General features: G+C 39.5%; 1 protein-coding gene across 4 annotated transcripts in view; it reads right to left on the minus strand.

Moving 5' to 3' along the window:
- PLA2G4A (phospholipase A2 group IVA) overlaps positions 1-19459 on the minus strand; it is a 265938-nt gene that overhangs the window by 42516 nt on the left and 203963 nt on the right. For all 4 annotated transcript variants that reach the window (XM_072127076.1, XM_072127075.1, XM_072127074.1 and 1 more), the window contains one exon: positions 15947-16084. In XM_072127076.1, coding sequence (XP_071983177.1) covers positions 15947-16084 — 138 coding nt within the window. The remainder of the gene's footprint in view (positions 1-15946; positions 16085-19459) is intronic.

A 19459-nucleotide genomic window follows, 5' to 3' on the forward strand; every position in this document is an offset into this window, starting at 1 on the left:
TAAATAGATATGAGATACAGTAGATAGTTAGATATGAGAGATAGAAAGCTCTGGTCTCATTGGTCAGCAGCGCACACTTGTGATGAGGTGACAGGTGACCTTCTTGCTGATTGTAGTTTTTTGAGAGCTGGAAACCATGGTTGCTATGGGACAAAAATGGTGCTAAATGAAGACCAAGTGGCAAAATATTTCGAGGAATGATTCCTAGGGACCACTGGAGCAGAATTATGTATTTTAGTTTTTTTTTGCTCAGAATGATGGTTACACTTTAAGGACGCAGCCATTTTGCAGCTTAAGGCTCAGCCCCATTTTTTGTATTCTGACTTGTGTCGTTTTATATGGTTATAACTTTTGAACACTGTTACTTATCACAGCGGTTATGAGAATGTTTATTTTTCACATGTTGTACTTCATTTTAGTGGTAAATTTTATGAATAGAGGACATCAAAACGACCTAAATAATGTTAAAAATAGCAAGGCTGCATATTGTGGTAACCAAGTCCACAGGACAAACATAACAGGCTAGGGTATGGGATCCAAAACACAAATAGGATCTTTGTGAGAAAATTTTGGTACCAGTACTAGTACTGCGCTGAACGCTAATAGCGGGAGTCCACGCTGTACTAGTACGGCGCTGATCGCTAAGGGGTTCAAAAGAAATTGCTTCAGAATTTATATGAAAATACTGGGCTATTCAGCATTTTGTACTTGCTTCTTATTACAATGGTGTAGTGTAGGAAGCAATCAATCTGACATTTTAGAGATTTTTTTTTTTTTTATCTTCACCAAGCTAATAGTCATGACCACCGGCGCACTTTTGACTTCGTTCCATACTGCCTATCGCACCAAGCACTGCCCTTCACGCTATGATTGACATCAAGCAAGTTTGCACAGAATTAATACATTTATCTAAATTAATAGATATGGGGATACAGGACATTTATATGTGGCAAGTTTGTAAAGTGTCTGAAACAATGCATTCCATCATTCAATACTGAACAATAGCCCAACTGTAACTGACTTTAAGGCTCTTGCCTCAACAACTGGGACAGTAATAAAACTTAATTGAGCTGTTTCTAGAGATGAGCGAGTATACTCGTCATATTTCACCTGCTCGATAACGAGCTTTCACTTAAGGAAACACAGTGAAGAACAGTGAAGAACACAGTGAACACAGGATCATTAAGGATCATTTAAGTGAAGAACACAGTGAAGAACAAAGTGAACAACACATTGCAGATGTTTCCATACATCTGCTAGCTTATCAGAAGACATTAGTAGAGACAGGTGTTCTTCACAATAGTATGTGAAGAACAATATGTGTGAAGAACACATTGCAGATGTTTAACACGGGTCATTCTCCTTTTTGAAGTTCCACGAATATTCCATTGAATAAAAAAAAACTAAGAAACAGAACTGACTTCCCTATTTCTCAATAAAATGACACATTTTATTGCAGAGCCTTGTCCCTTGAAAAATGCTCGAGTCTCCCATTGACTTCAATGGGGTTTGTTATTCGAAACGAGCACTCGATCATCAGGAAAAGTTCGACTCGAGTAATGAGCACTCGAGTATTTTAGTTCTCACTCATCTCTAGCTGTTTCCCATTAGACACACAGTCAGCAGAAACAATGATCTGAGTGAAGTTGGCCCTCCACAAAAATTGGTGTGAAACATTTGTGCTACGTTTGTGCAGCAGAAGTTTGTTTGTGCCGCTATGGTTTTAAGATATTAATAAAAGTTTCCAGAGGTAATCAAAGGTCCACCAGTCCCCCTCCCCCACACATTGCCCAAATCAAACAAAACTGGTACCAATCAATTGTGCTACATTTATACTGCTCAAATATTTGTTTGTGGTGCTGTTGTATAAAGCAAATTGTAAAGTTCAAAAGGTCAAGCCCCCCACATTAACCGATTCAAACAAAACTGGTGTCAAATGTTTGTGCTGATTATTAATATATTTATAATTTTTTCCAAAGTTCATCAGAGTTTATTCCTTCCAAAGAACAAAGTGTTTGCTAGCTGCCCCTTGGTGTTCAAACCAGAGAAGTATCACTAGGTTTGATTTTTTACCAGTTCATCCTAAACAGTTTAACTTATCTAAAACCCTAAACATACCTTAAAAATGATAGCAGCACAAATGCAAATTTTTGCTGCACAAACGTAGCACAAACATTTGACACCAATTTTCTTTGATTTAGTTAATGTGTGGGGGGGGGGCAGTCTGACCTTTTGACCTTTACAATGCGCTTTATATCTTCAAAACAAAAGCAGCACAAACAAAAATTTGAGAAGCACAAACCAGCACAAACATAGGACAATTGATTGGTACCTGTTTTGTTATATTTGGGCAAGGAGAGGGCTGGTTGTTGATCTCTGATGACCTCTGGAAACTTTAATTAACATTTTAACCCCTTAAGGAGGCAGCCATTTTGTAGCTTAAGACTCAGCCCGATTTTTTGGATCCTGACCTGCATCGCTTTATATGCTTATAACTTTTGATCACTGTTACTTATCTAAACGATCCTGGGATTGTTTTTTCCCCACAAGTTGTACTTCATTTTAGTGGTAAATTTAGGTTGATAAGTTTTGCGTTTGTTTACAAAAAAAAAAGGAAAAATTATGATTTTTTTTTAAAATTTGCCATTTTCGAAATTCAAAATCATTGCGTTTTCAGGCAGATAGATTTACAACCTAAATAAATTGCTGAATAACATTTCCCATTTGTCTACTTTACATTTTCATAATTTTTGAAATGTCTGGATAATTTATTTTATGTCACACGGCTTACAAATCGAATAGCGATTTTCCGGATTTTCAGAATTGACTATTTTGGGGATAAATACAGTTTTGAATGAAATTTTACAAATTTAGCATCAAAAGCCCCTATATAATCAACACATTTTCAAATCTGCATCCATCAAACTATCAGACAAACATAACACGGGGTGAAAAAACTTATATAAAACCTAACTTTTAATGATTAAATCTATAAAAAATACATATAAGATTACAATCTCTGGACCATCAAAATAAACACTCACCCATGTAGAAGACCTAATATGTAACAGGCTTCATATACATATACAGGAATGTATTAGAACAGTCTTACCGGTCTCGGGGGAGTGTCAAGGTGCTGGAGCTCGGTCAGGAGTATAAGTCCATTGGATCCACCAGGTCAGGATAAAGTTGACTGCACTGCACCTAGTATTCCCTATGGTAGTCTCTCCCTGACCCCCACAGAATTAGCTCCCGCCCTTACAAGGGCAGTCCCAGGGTGACCCTAGATACTGTTAACACCCTGGTATTCCCTAATAAAATCCCAACGCGTTTCTAGACCTGGGGCTACCAGGATCTGTCATCAGGGGATACATAAATTCATCCAAGATGGACCAATAGTGGGGATTGATAGATTCCCCGCATAGCCGAACGGCGTGCACATGGACAGTGGTCCTTGAGAGTGATGAGGTGCCGCCGCTAGTTAGGGGTGTGTCCCATAATAAACCATTTGGGGAAGAGGAGACGGCCAATCGCGTGGCCTTTCTACTCAACTGTGACACCTGGGGAGTCTGCAAAGGGTACATCCCTCCCCTAGTTACTCACCATGGCGTCCCTCATGGCATTGAGGCTGCTATCACCCTTCACTGCTTGAGACGCAAGCCGCTGGTGGGTGCAGCCTCGTGGACCGCGTGCAAACCGGAAATGACCTAAAAGTCGTCACTTCCGGTTAGCGATCCACTGTGGAACGCAAGCGGGCCGCTTTGACACGCAAACCGGAAGTGACGCAATCGTCATAACGCAAACCGGAAGTGATGTAATTATCATCACCAAGGGTGGTAGGGCCCGCCCCTCATTGATTATAGACCAATCATAAAGAGATTGGAGGTTCCAGGTGCCGCCCACTCATAATCCTTGCGGCAGCTAGAGCTCCATTAGGTCTTCTACATGGGTGAGTGTTTATTTTGATGGTCCAGAGATTGTAATCTTATATGTATTTTTTATAGATTTAATCATTAAAAGTTAGGTTTTATATAAGTTTTTTCACCCCGTGTTATGTTAGTATTATATTATATTGGTGGAAGTTGAAAACCCCGGGACACTTCCAGTGGGGCAATCGTTACGTCTGACGGGCATTCAAAATTGCCCGGCTTTGTGTGTTTTTCAAACTATCAGACACAGCTTTTAAGAAGATTGTTAACCCCTTCATAGTAATTGAATCAAAATGGAGGTGAAATTTAGAATAGTCAAATTGTGCCGGATATACGTTCTAAAATTTACACATTTCCAAAAGATAAAAAGAAAACCCACCATTCAATTTGTTCTGCAATTTATCCTGAGTACAGAGACCCCCCACATGTGGCCTTTACTTGTTTTATGGGGGCACGGCGAGGCGCAGAAGGGAAGGAGAGCCCTACAGCTGCCAGGATTTTAGTTTCCTCATTGGCCCCTTTTGTAGGCTATAAAATTTTTGCTTTTGTATTATTGGGGCCATGTGACAGCATTTTTTTTGCGGGATGAGATGCTTTTTCCAGTGTTACTATTTTGGGGTTGGTATCCCCTATTTTTGAAAATTTAGGAACTTTTTTTTGAGCGCAGGAGTAGAAAAGCATCAATTCTGTACTGGATTTTTTCGTTTTTTTTTGGTGTTCACCGTTTAGCCTAATAATCATGTTATCTTTATTTTACAGGTCGATACAATTACGGGGATACCAGACATACATATTTTTTCTTATGTTTTACTAAATTTGTCAAATAAAACCCTAATGTGGGGAAAAATCTATCATTTTTGCATTGCCGTCTTTCAGGTGGCATAACATTGTTACTTTTTTGGCTACGGAGCTGGTTGATGGTTTGTTTTTTTGCGGGACATGTACTTTGCAATAGTATCATTCTGGAGTACATATGTTTTTTGATCACTTTTTATAGCATTTTTTTGTGGGATTGAATAAGTAACAATCATAATTTTTGGAGGGTTTGTAACAGTTTTTTTTTAAACGGCGTTCATCACATGGGTTCAATAATTATTTACTTTTATTCTACGGGTTGTTACGGATGCAGTGATACTATATATGTGGGGTTTTTGTTATGATTTAGACTTTTTTGGGTTTTATGTCTCTTTATATGTTTATTTTTAATTGAATAACCTTTTTTTTTTACTTTTTACTTTTTCCACCATGGGACATGAACAAGCAATCCTGTGATTGCTTGTTCATGATAATATCATGCAATACTCATGTATTGCAGGGTATTAGCAGTGTCAGCCTATGCACATGCATAGGCTGGCACTGTGCCAGTAAGATGACGTCAGATACGCCATCTTACTGGCAGTTCTTGCAGGCAACACTGGGGTCCAGATCGGACCCCAGTGATGCCAGAGCAACGATCAGCTCCCCCCGAAAATTCGGGGGGCCGATCGTGGGTGAAAGACCACCTTGATGCATGTTAGATTCCGCGGTTGCGCCGACCACGGCATTTAACGGGTTAAGCACCAGCAATCGGCGCCTACTCCGATCGGGGGTGTTACACTGGGGTGCTGGCTATTAGTTTTTTCGGAAGCTGAGCGCTAAGTCACTGAGCTCAGCGTCCGATATATATCGGGCGCTGAGCATTAACCGGTTAAAAATGATAGCGGCACAGACAAAAAATTCTGCTGCATAAACCAGCACAAACATTAGACATCAATTTTGTAAGATTTGAACAAAGTGTGTGTGTGTGGGGGGGGGGGGATGTTTGACATCCATGTTGGCCCCCCTGTAATTGCAGGGAGTTGAACCCAAACAGTAGGGACCAAATCAAAACATGCATATATGGGGGTCACACATAAAAGCCAATACAAAACACACAAAAGCAAATGAGATCTATCAATGACAAACTGTATCATCAAAAAATATATGTCTCTTAAATACATCAAAAGCAATCGCATATTAAAATCACATAAAAAGTGCACACAATGCACAAATTGTGGCTTCAGTATCTATTTGGACTGGGAGCCCCAAATACTTAAAGAGAACCCGTCAGGCAAATGGACCCCCGAAGCTAAATATATTTTCATACTGCATATAGAAAGCATTGTCCCTATCCAGTCATTGTCCCTCTACATGCCTGTAAACTTAAGCTGTATGCAAATGACCTGAGAGATGTCCAATGAGTCATTATCATATTCAGCTGTCCAGCTTATTCATAAGTGAGGCACAGCCACACCCCCAGTGCTTGACTGACAGCCTGTATAATGGTGTGAGGTATAATGGAGTAATGTCTCCTCCATGAAACTCCATGAGTTTCATTGGTGCTTGCAGCCACGCCCCCTGCAGCCTGCGTGTATGAGATACTCCTATACACATGACTGCCAGTTTGTATAATGATGTGAGGTATAATGGTGTAATGTGATGCGCTTCCTGGTGTCCCTTGCAGCCTTTGTGTGTATAGGACAGATACAACAGCTCCAGTCAGCCATGTTATAGCAGAACATCACTACTTGTGTAGCTGATGTCTCTCTCACACATGTGTATAGAAGAACACAGCATGTCAGCAGATAAAGCACATACACTAGCAATGCTTTACTATACATTACACACAGACATGAGCAGGGGGAGGAGAGGGAAGGGGTAACTGATGACATCACTGCCTCTCTCCTTGTGCCCAGCCTCATTTACATAATAAAGAAAAGATGATTTTACAATGATGAATGTATGAATTAACTAGATAATAGATAAAGGCTTTGATGGGATCCTTGTGAGCTGCTCCAACAGGTAGTGGTGACAGGACTAGTGCAGAGAACTTATGACAGGTGTCCTTCTGGACCAAGCCCGATTTTTTAAATCTGCCCTGTATAAGTGGTTATAACCTTTAAATGCTTTAACATATCCAGGTCATTTTGAAAGTATTTTCTCGTCACACATTGTACTTCAAATTAGTGGAAATACTTAGATGATATTTTTTGTGTTTAATAATTAAAAAAATAGAAATTTGTCAAAAAATTAGAAAAATTGTTAATTTTCAAAGTTCTAAATTTTTTGCTTTTCAAGTAGATAGTAGCCATAGCACCTAAATAACTTTATAAATAACATTTCCCGAATGTCCACTTTACGTTGGCATGGATTTTTATGCATCCTTTTATTTTACTAGGTTGTTATGGGACTTAGAAATATGGGTGCAGTTTTTCACATTTTTATGAAAATCGCCCAAACCTATACTTACAGGCACCTGTTCAGTTTTAAAGTGACTTTGAGAGGCCTTATGTTTGTAAAACCACATAAATTACCCCATTATAGAAACTACACCTCTCAATGTATTAGATACCAACTTTAAAAAGTTTGTTAACTCTTTAGGTGTTTTACAGGGGTAAAAACCAAATGGAGGTGGAAGATACAATTTGTAATTTTTTTATAATTTTGTTTATATATATTTTTTTGTAACGGATTAAATGACAAAAAGCTCCATAAAGTTTGATACCCAATTTTTCCTGAGTATGTCGATACCCCATACGTGTTGGTAAACTGCTATATGGGTGCACAGCTGGGCATAGAAGGGAAGGAGTGTCATTCAGAGTTGCATTACCACATATTACAGGCTATAAAATATTACTTCCAGGATGAAATCTGCTTTTCAGGTGTATGACTTAGGGGGGGGGGGGGTTCAATAGGTAATTAATGAGATTTTATTAATGCTTTCTTGGTGGCGACAAGAAAAATATTAATTTTGGTTTAGGGTTTTTAGTTTTTTCTTTTTATACTGTTCACTGTACCATAAAAATAATATGTTATCTGTATTCTACAGGTCACAACAATTAGAGCTTTCTTGTGGTTGGCTTGCAGAATATATAACTCAGAGAAATTTGCTTGTTTTTGCATTGCCATGTTCTAAGGCAGGGGTCGGGAAACTATGGCTCGCGAGCCAGATGTGGCTCTTTTGATGGCCGCATCTGGCTCGCGGCCCTAGCCGCATCCATAGATCGCGTTCAAAAAATGTACTCATTTAAAAAAGCCCCGAGTGTATATATGAGCTTGGGGCTTCTCTCCTCCCTCAGTCCTGGCAGACACTTACGCCCGAAGGATGGTCATGTGACCGGAGCCAGTAATTGTGTACATACCGTTGTTGCTCCGGTCACATGACCACGAGGTCTGCCGGGATTGAGCCTCGCGCTGCTGTAGCTGTCCCTCACCCTCTTCTGCACCAGCAGCAGCAGCCGACTGTGTGAGGAGGGGGGAGGGGCTGAAGCTCATGTCTGCCGGGATCCAGCTCAGAGAGCAGACACTGAGCTTCCTATGCAGCCTCTGTACAGACCCCTGCACTGATATCCTGGGGGATTTGGGATCTATTCTGAAGATGTAAGTGTGTAGAAGTAACTGTCAGTGTGTATTGTGCAGTGTGGTGTGTGACATGTATTGTACTGTGTGTGTGTGCAGTGTCAGTGTGTGACATGTATTGTACTGTGTGTGTGTGCAGTGTCAGTGTGTGACATGTATTGTACTGTGTGTGTGTGCAGTGTCAGTGTGTGACATGTATTGTACTGTGTGTGTGTGCAGTGTCAGTGTGTGACATGTATTGTACTGTGTGTGTGTGCAGTGTCAGTGTGTGACATGTATTGTACTGTGTGTGTGTGCAGTGTCAGTGTGTGACATGTATTGTACTGTGTGTGTGTGCAGTGTGGTGTGTGACATGTATTGTACTGTGTGTGTGTGCAGTGTCAGTGTGTGACATGTATTGTACTGTGTGTGTGTGCAGTGTCAGTGTGTGACATGTATTGTACTGTGTGTGTGTGCAGTGTCAGTGTGTGACATGTATTGTACTGTGTGTGTGTGCAGTGTCAGTGTGTGACATGTATTGTACTGTGTGTGTGTGCAGTGTCAGTGTGTGACATGTATTGTACTGTGTGTGTGTGCAGTGTCAGTGTGTGACATGTATTGTACTGTGTGTGTGTGCAGTGTCAGTGTGTGACATGTATTGTACTGTATGTGTGTGCAGTGTCAGTGTGTGACATGTATTGTACTGTGTGTGTGCGCAGTGTGGTGTGTGACATGTATTGTACTGTGTGTGTGTGCAGTGTGGTGTGTGACATGTATTGTACTGTGTGTGTGTGCAGTGTGGTGTGTGACATGTATTGTACAGTGTGTGTGTGCAGTGTGACATGTATTGTACTGTGTGTGTGTGCAGTGTGGTGTGTGACATGTATTGTACTGTGTGTGTGTGCAGTGTGGTGTGTGACATGTATTGTACTGTGTGTGTGTGCAGTGTGCGGTGTGACATGTATTGTACTGTGTGTGTGTGCAGTGTGGTGTGTGACATGTATTGTACTGTGTGTGTGTGCAGTGTGGTGTGTGACATGTATTGTACTGTGTGTGTGTGCAGTGTGGTGTGTGACATGTATTGTACTGTGTGTGTGTGCAGTGTGGTGTGTGACATGTATTGTACTGTGTGTGTGTGCAGTGTGGTGTGTGACATGTATTGTACTGTGTGTGTGTGCAGTGTGGTGTGTGACATGTATTGTACTGTGTGTGTGTGCAGTGTGCGGTGTGTGACATGTATTGTATTGTGTGTGTGTGCAGTGTGCAGTGTGTGACATGTATTGTACTGTGTGTGTGTGCAGTGTCAGTGTGTGACATGTATTGTACTGTGTGTGTGTGCAGTGTGGTGTGTGACATGTATTGTATTGTGTGTGTGTGCAGTGTCAGTGTGTGACATGTATTGTACTGTGTGTGTGTGCAGTGTGGTGTGTGACATGTATTGTATTGTGTGTGTGTGCAGTGTGCGGTGTGACATGTATTGTACTGTGTGTGTGTGCAGTGTGCGGTGTGACATGTATTGTACTGTGTGTGCAGTGTGCGGTGTGACATGTATTGTACTGTGTGTGTGTGCAGTGTGGTGTGTGACATGTATTGTACTGTGTGTGTGTGCGGTGTGACATGTATTGTACTGTGTGTGTGTGCAGTGTGCGGTGTGACATGTATTGTACTGTGTGTGTGTGCAGTGTGCGGTGTGACATGTATTGTACTGTGTGTTTATGTGTGTGCGGTGTGACATGTATTGTACTGTGTGTGCGGTGTGTGTGCGGTGTGACATGTATTGTACTGTGTGTTTATGTGTGTGCAGTATTAGGCCACATGCACATGTGAATTTTGCAGTGGGGTGATAACATCTGATAACAGTGGGGTGAATAGTACTTATCTCGCCACTGTCCATCGTAAGTGACTGTGTGGGATGCAAAGACGACAGGTCTTACTCCTGCCGTCTTTGCATGTATGAGGAGGTTCTGCAGCAGCTAAAGGCTTGTGCGTAACAGTGTTCCTCCCTGCTGTGCTAAGCCACCACTGGACAAAAACAATGGTAATTCCCTGTAAAATAAAAACTAGATAATTTACATTGGAGCTTGTGATGCTTGACAATTCTTCCAGGACTCTGGCTTCCTCTTTTTAATGGACTGGATCTGGCTTCTTCCCACCTGATGAGAGATGCCAGCTTTCAGGCGTGCGCAGAAGAAGGAAGAGTGCTGGACGAGATGTCATGCATCACAAGCGCGAATGTAAATTATCTATTTTTTATTTTAAAGGGAATTACCATTGTTTTGCTCCAGTTGTGGCTTAGTACATGGGGGAGGAACACTCCTTGTTGTCCTAATGACTGCTGGAGCGATTGTTCTGTCAGTGACCCTTTAAACATATGGTACGGCTCTCGCAGAATTATATTTTTAAATATTTGGCGCTTATGGCTCTCTCAGCCAAAAAGGTTCCTGACCCCTGTAATGTATGATATTTTTATTTTTTATATATGGAGCTGTTTTAGGGCTTGTATTTTGCAGGACAAGCTGTACTTTTTATTGGTATCATGTCAGGGGAAATGTTACTTTTTGATGTAAATTTTTTTTATGAGTTTGGATGTGAAAATATCAGAATTTTTGTGGTTTTTAAAAATTTTTTTTTTACGAAGTTAACCATACGCGTTCAGTATCAATTTCATTTTATTCTATGGGTTGTTACGGATGTGGTGATACCCAATGTGTCATGTTTTGTGCTGATTTTCACTTTTTTTAATGTCATATTTTATTTTTATATGTGAAGAGGCATTAGGGGATCTTTATTCATTTATTTTATTATTTACACTTTTTTTAAAAAAAACTTTTTTTCACTGTTTTACTTTGTCCCAGGGTGGGACATGAACAAGTGATCATTTGATCTATATACTGCTATACTAATGTATTGCAGCACATTAAATAGGCAGTCTATGTATTCTGCATAGGCTGACATGCACTGTGTTTGATCATGCTGAAAGCACCATCTCACAGGCATCTACTGCCGGCAGCCCTGGGGACCTTTATAGGACCCCAGGGCTGCCATGAAAGAAGTCAGGCCCTCCGTGCCTTGGGTGAGTACCCGGCTCTGCTCCATAGATGCCGCGGTCACTATGACCGCAATGTTTATGGAGTTAAACAGCCCGGGTGTCACATACAGTGGAGCTCCCGCAGCGATCACACAGGCTCTGCTACTGAGCCCGGGTGATTGCGGAGACATACATGTACCTCGGGATGGGGCAACTGACCGCATTTCCTGACGTATACGTCATATTGCACTAAGGTGTTAAAGGGCTTTGCTTCTATAGAAAGCTTCTGTCAGCATATATTTTATATTATTTTAATTCCTGTATTACTTAGAAGTATGTTCTACTACAAGTGGTGAGATTTATTGCTTTGTATAGCAATGGATACTTATTTATGCTAACTTCAATGTCCTGTTTGATGTGAGCAGGAAAGATACATGTGCAAATGTTATCTCCAGACAAAATTAATAGTAGACAGGAAGAATTAGGGGGCAGGTGACTTCTTTTAGGGCTACCTCCAAGATTTACTACATAGAAATGTCTGTCTATCCTGCCACACAACTCTCACTCTGCATTTCAAAGAGAAGAAGTTTGTTTAGTTGTCACCATAATAACAGTGGCCATTAATTAGCCAACTGCCGCTGTGGGAATTGGAGTTTGAAACTTTGTTTCTGCCAATAAACTATCTTCCATATGCTAGATAATGGGATATAATCTGTATAAAGTTGGTTAGAGTTGAGAAAAAAAAAAAGAGAAGGATACAGAGGATTGCTATGTGGGGTTAATTGGACTATACAGTATATGTATATATATATATGTATATATATATATACACACCATTGTCCATGTCTGGTGGTCTCCGATGTCTGGTTTCATCTCTGCAGAATCAAGGTTGTTTGTCCTGGTTTAATACCCGGTAAAGAGGTTTAAAGTGGAACATATACAAATAAAATAAGACATTACAGATAATAACAGTATGAGAATAAATGGGAGACACAAGAGGTATTAGAGCTTGTATAATGGTCCAGCCATTTCTGTAAGGAAATGGAAAACAAATAATTTAATAAATAAAAATGTTGCTGATTGTATCTAAGATGGCCGCTGATGGCTGGTTCAAAGTCAGTGGGACTGCAGAGAAGCATTTTCCATATAAAGACAGGGGAAGCCCCCAGAATTGGTTAATAAAAAGTTAAAGTTGCATGCAGTTAGCGAATGTGACAGGGCTGCCTAAATAAATATGTTTAAAGAGCATGTTTGGAGCTTCCCCTTCCCGCTCTGCAGCGGATATATATGCCGCTGAGCGCAGTGACTTTGCGCGGTGCTGATGCCGGCTCAGCTCTGGATCCTAGCCGAACCGGCATCGGGATACACGGGGTGCCGGCTGTAGCTGACAGCCGACACCCCAGTGTAACACCCGCGGTCGGAGTGGGCTCAGATCGCGGATATTTAACCTGTTAAATGCTGCGGTCAGCGCGAACGTGGCATTTAACATGCCTTCCGATCAGGACCCCAGAGCTGTCTGCAGAAACAGTGAAAAAGTAGGGGCCAATGACAAAACGAAAATCCTGGCAGCTGCAGGTCCCTCCTTCCCTCCTGCGCCTCGCTGTGCGGCCTATAAAACAAGTATATAAGCTATATCAATATATGACAGGCTGCATGATTACCAACCCAGATGACAAGTAACAATGACAGCCTACAGGAGGGGAGAAGCAGGAGAGTGAGTGAAGGCGGTCCTAGTGGGATTGTCAGATTGCAATGGCAGCTTGGGACCTGACACAGGTCCTTATAGCTGCCATTGTAGTACCTCTTAAAGGACCAACCATGGGCTATGGTTTCTTGGTCTCGTGGTGTTTAATCAGTGGTCGAGTGGCACATGACTACTCAGTAGCCAATTCACTGCCTTGATCGTGTGCTGTTGAACCATTACAGAAAACAGAAGACCCTGTTAGATCTGCAGTGCTGGATCGTCCAAGAAAAGAGGACCTTGCATCACCTCCTACATGTGGAAATAGACATACAATAGCACCTCCTCTGCTCCAGCATCTCATGATAACTCATCAACTGTGGGGGTAAGAAAGACAATTCAAAGTTTACCTGAATCTATGTAGCAGCCCCTAGAGAATTATATTTTCCTCACGAGATGTATGGTGGTCTTTAGGAAATATGTACTGTGTCCTTTTCGCCCTGCCCTTCCTATAAATTTATGTTTACTTATGTAATTAGTTTGTGAAATTCAGCTTTCTGTTCCTATTCTACTGGCAGCTAGAGATAAAGATACCAATAAAGTGTTTATGGCAGTAACTGGATAGAGAGCTTACTCATCAAGTGCAATAGTCCTTAGCTATTGAAATACTTAATCATTAGCCTTCTTATCTGCTTATATTGAGAAACAAAAAAAATATGCATAGAACCTGCTTTACATATAGAAGTATGAAACAAAGTTTGCTAGTATCACATGTTCTATTCATTTCTGAAATAAAAATTATCATACAAGAGCTGGCCATGCCTCCCCTTTCCTCGTGGATACATCAAGAGGCTTAGACCTCTTAATTTATGGCATAGAAGCACTGTTAAATGTCCCCCAATGATTTTAAAGTTTAGTTACACTTTAAAGTGCTGGCTTATTGTTAAAGGATAAAAATAATAAAATAAACATGTACTTACCTTCTCAATCCCTCCCGATGTCCAACACCACAGTCTCTCTGTGCCGTGTCCCTGTTTGTTTGCAGGGGCACAGAAGATCCACTCTTGCAGCTTTGTCTTGGACAACCCCTTTAAAAGGCTGAACAAGATGACCTATTTGAACTCTTTTGACAAACAGTTTTTCTTATAATTTTTTGGATTTCCTATAGGGGCAAAGTTTTCTCCCTCCCGTCCCAATCTTTATATGGCGTGGTGGGAGGAAATTCAGCTCCTGAATGACAATAATCCTTTTCATACACAAATAAAATGGTACGGGAGGTACACTGACGACTGCCTGCTCATATGGCAAGGTCCAATCACTATTGTCCCTCCCTTTATTGATTAGTTGAACAATAAACACAGTAATCTTCATTTTACTTTTGAATCTAACCTTCTCCAATTACCTTTTCTTGATGTCTTACTAAGTGGTAATATGTCCACAGATAAAATTGAAACTTCTCTATATAGAAAACCTAGAGCAGGTAATTCCACCTTGCATGCATCTACCTGTCACAACAAACATGTCACCAAAAACTTACTCATTGGTGAATACATTCACACTACACGTTCTTGTTGTTCCACTCAGGCACTTACCACTGAATACAAGCGCATAGATTGTAGACTGCTAAACAGAGGCTACCATAAATTGATATTAAAAAGAGCCAAATCAATAGTGTTTTGCAGATCACGGAAGGAATATCTGTTTGGCAATACAAATCATATCCACCAACCCAGTTTCTGTTTTAGACACACCCCAAGAATCTATTGTTTTCAATACTACTTTCAGTACCGACTTTAATAAAATTGTTTCCGTTATACGCCAGCTTATAATGAAACAAAATACAATTACTGCCCATATTCTCAATAACGAATGTAAATGGTCCCCTAATGTGTTTTTGTCTAAATCTGCCCCCGTTCACACTTGGCTACAACATAAACTTTCCATGTGGTGAAAATATATGTGTCATGTGCAGAGGCACTACTTTTCATTCTTGTTCCAATTCTTATGAACACTCTATAAATAGGTACATAAATTGCAACACCACCTAAGTGATATATCTGATCATTTGCAACATTTGCAATATCCAGTATATTGGATGTACCATACGAAAATTGAAAAATAGAATTCTGGAACACCTCAATGGTGCAAATACAGATCCCAATTCTCTGGCCACAAACAAAATATCTAGTGTATCTAAACATTTTTGAGATATGCATTCAGCTTCTTTTAATTCCATGACAATTGTATATAGAGTGTATATAGAGTGTTAAGTGTCTACCTGGAGGGAGGGTTTCTAGATCATTACATTGCATACCAGTTCCCCTCATGGCTTAAACTACAAAACAGATTTACTTTATATTAAAAATACATCTCTATACATTATTTATTTCTCATCAAAATGATTTTTTCTTACTATTTGTACATAGTTTCATGTGTTTTTGCCTCTCCTCCTTTTCCCCCTCCCTTTTTCCCATGTCATATCCTATTTTGTATAAACATGTGTTCTATTCATTGTATGTTTGATTGTGACGAAGGACGGCATCAACTTTTCTCCAATGTCCATACCACTTTGTTTTTACTCTAATATGGAATAAAGATTGAAATCGTTTGTAAGGACTCGCTGGACAATCTCCTTTTTTCTTGATGCATGCACTATTTGAACTCTGTAGCAAGATATGGTTGGAGTTAGAAATGCTGAGTAATAACTCACATTTCAAGGCCAATAGATATATGGGTTTCACTACTCTTGACCAACCAGGGTCTCATCGTTATCTTACTTTGATCTAAAAAAATCAAGATGCTAACTTACAGATTATCAGTTTTCAATGCACTTCAGTTAAACATTATTTATCATTAATGTTGTTTATAACATATGCATATTAAATCTGAAGAAAAAAGATACATGTAAGAAATAATCATTTATTAACAGAGTTAGCCAACTCACTTTCTTACCCATTAAAAAGTGCAGTGGATATTCATCATATTTCTTTATAACAGTACCCATATAAAACTTGCTTCCAAAAAGCTCCGGAGACATGAATGTACCATACTTTGCCATTCCTATCTCATAAGGGGTAAATTCCACCCAATCTGAAAAAAAAAAGAAATATGACATTGTAATGGCCTCAAAATTACACAGAAGAAGAAAAAATGACAAAAGATTAATGGTAAAAATGAGCATAGACACCTGGGGAAGCATTTATCCTACACTGGCGCTTCAAGAAACCACAATCCCTCCGTATGTATCAAGCACCCAGCTGTGCTGGCGCACAATTCTGACAGGGCCTTTCTAGTGTAGAATTGCGGTATTACAAGCAACTGTTCAGGACCGAATGGTCGCAGGCAATAGTAAGTGTGTGGACATAAGGGCAGCAATGGTCCACTCCACCACTGGCCAAACCCCCTCCATGACCCTCTACATCCACTTGGCGTGGAGGTGGCAGAAAGGGGAAAATAATCGCAATGCTTGTTGGTTCGCAGCAAGAAAACTGGTGTACAAACACTGATAATGTTAAAAGGTAAAATATTTACTTTTAACTTTATGCGAATGGAGAACAATCGTTTCTGTTGATGTAACCAATGCCTCTACAGGTTCTGGCTATTACACACTCCCCGAAGCTCTTTAACTTATCCAAATGATTTTGAGAAAGTTTTTTCATGAATCAGTATACTACATGTCCGTTGTAAATTGTAGTTGCTAGATTTTGTATTTATTAAATAACTGCCACTTTCAAAACGTTCTACTTTTCAAACATTCCTAACATCCAGATTAGTTATTACATTATTTGTCTTTCACTGTATGATTTGTGCTGGCATTTTATTTTAAATGTGCTTTTGCTTTATCGGGATGTTAAAAGGCTTTCAAATCAAAGCAAAGTAAATTTTAGGGACCAATTAATTTCTTTAGGGGGCTTATAGAGTTCTGTTTATTAGAAAACTCTCATAAATCCCCCCCATTTAAAAAACTGCACCCTTTAAAGCTTGTTTGCCATTTAAGCATTTAACTGTAGTTCAGCAAAATGTAGGTTATATATGGGTACAGGTACTTTCCAAAATGTAATGCACATTAGTTTGCAGTGAAAAACACCATATTTGATGGTGAGTTTTCGAGAATATTAGTTCTCTTTGTCAGACATGATGTTCTCGATAGTATTCTCGAAACCTCAAAATCAAATATACTCAGCCTCAAAAAGGTAATGCCTAATTTCTTCACTATTCTTCTGCTCTCTATGGCTAACACAGTACAAATCTACACTGTAAAGAGCTTAGTCATTATAAAAATTATCAGCTTCTTATCTATGAGCTGTCATTGTAAGTATGAGAGGGAAGGCTGATTTATATACACTCCTAAAAGCTGGAAGAAAGGAGAGGATTTTTTTTCTTAAAGTATATTTCAAAGCTCACTATTATCATCTGCACAGTTTTTTGTTGAAATTTTGTTGAGGTTTAGTTGGGGTTTTAACTTTTTAAACACAAAAAATCTAAAAATAAATACTACATTCCAAAATAGGAAGGTCATATAGTAATATCTATTATTGGTGGCATGGTAACATTGGGCTAAGGATAGCTGATCCCTTCTTCCTGACATTGGACATAATGCAAGTGCATGTGAACCACTGCCAGAAGTTTGACATAATAGTACTGTATGATACAGGAAGTCACCTCCGGCCATGCAGTACAATAGTACTGCATGGCCGGAGGTGACTTCCTGAGGTGACTTCCTGACGTCAAGCTAGTGACACCGGTTCACATGTACTTGCGGATGTCAGCTGTATATTACAAAATAAAAAAATAAAGTTAAAAACATTTTTATAATAAATATAAAGAAGATTGATTTCCATAGCAAAGGAAACATATTTTAAAAATGTAATAAAGTATAAGTATATATTATGTTTCATGATGCTACCCCATCCCCCAGGTAAATTTGGAGAGGAACCCACATTGGCACTGGAAGATAACCAAATTCACACCTAATCACTAGGCCAAATGTTTTACCCTACCCACCTTTGTTTTTCCACTGCTTAGTTTTACCAATCCTTGTCCTTTGCCATGAGAGCATCTCATGTCTTAAAAATGGCTGTTTATAATAATTTCAAATCTATACTTTAAAGCTAGCCCTGTCATATATCATAGATTTCAACTCCTTGTTGATGAATTGATAATCAGCATCCTCCAATAATTCTAGGGTGTCAAGCACCAAGGATTTCTGAGTCAGGAAGCGATCAATGTAGGCATTAGACAATTGGTACAACATTGCATAACAATGTTTGGTATTGCCAAATATGTTAATTAATCTTCAAAAGAGAATACCAGAATCCACTCAGAGTCAGACTTAAGAGATGAATCGGTTCTCCTTTGGGGATCTTTTTGCCCCCTTGTAATTGATAAGAGGTCTGTTTTTCTTAATTTAACCTTTTCATTTTATTTTCACTGTTTGCTTTTATGTATGTCAACTTTTTGTTACCTACAAGCATTGTGTCTTTGCAAATTAAACTGTCATTCAATAAGGTTTATTCCTTGTGGCTATATATATACCCATATCCCCATAACTTGGGAGAGGTGATTCACCACTAAGCCTTATTACCCTTTGAGTGTCTGCGTGCTACCAGTTTGCTGTATGCAGTGTGAGTCCAGGTGAACTGTGCAGTACCTAGAGTGTGTTTCTGGGTGTATGTGTATGTCCCTGTTGTAGAGTGTTTTTTTGGCATGTGTGGTGTGTAGTTCAAGATTCTGAAGTATACTTCTGACAAAGTATAAAAACACCAAAAAATCCCTATATATTTGGTATTGTGATAATCTGTACAATAAATCTAAAGCAATATTGGACCCACATGGTGAACGCTGTAGAAAAATCCCTGAAAAACGTGGTGAATAAAGATGATTTTTCATCATATCCCTACACAAAAATGTCTAAAAATGTTATCAAAAATGTCACTTGCCCCAAAACAATACAGCTGAAAAAGCTGACAAATCTGGAAAAAATAAACCTATTATCAGCAGTTTTAAGAAAAAAACAGATTTACGCCAAAATCAGAATGCCATTTATTCTGTAGAAGAATAAAGCAGCATTAGCTAGGTTCGCTAAAAAAAAAAAAAAAAAAAAAAAAGGTTCATGGAGCAGGCAGAGAACATGACTTTAGAGGGAGCTTCTTGGTCCTGCTACACTGCCGTCCCCTGCCCAGCATTTCTTTATTGAGTGGACTGTTACAAACTACAGTGTTGTCGTTGGTACAGGGCAGGGGGAAAGGCCCCCTTACTGCTGCTATGGCTACTACAGCAGTAGTTACACCGCTGTAGACCCGAATGGTGCCTAATAATCTCTAAGGACTTATTGTAGATATATATTTTTTCTCAAAATATCTTAGTTTTTAATGTATGCATGTACATGTTTAATGATTCAACCAAGTTATAAAAAGAATAACATTTTTCATTTATTGCACACGTTTAGAAGATGTACTTTGTGGT

Source organism: Engystomops pustulosus, chromosome 10 (assembly GCF_040894005.1).
Source record: "Engystomops pustulosus chromosome 10, aEngPut4.maternal, whole genome shotgun sequence".
NCBI classification, from domain to species: Eukaryota; Metazoa; Chordata; class Amphibia; order Anura; family Leptodactylidae; genus Engystomops; species Engystomops pustulosus.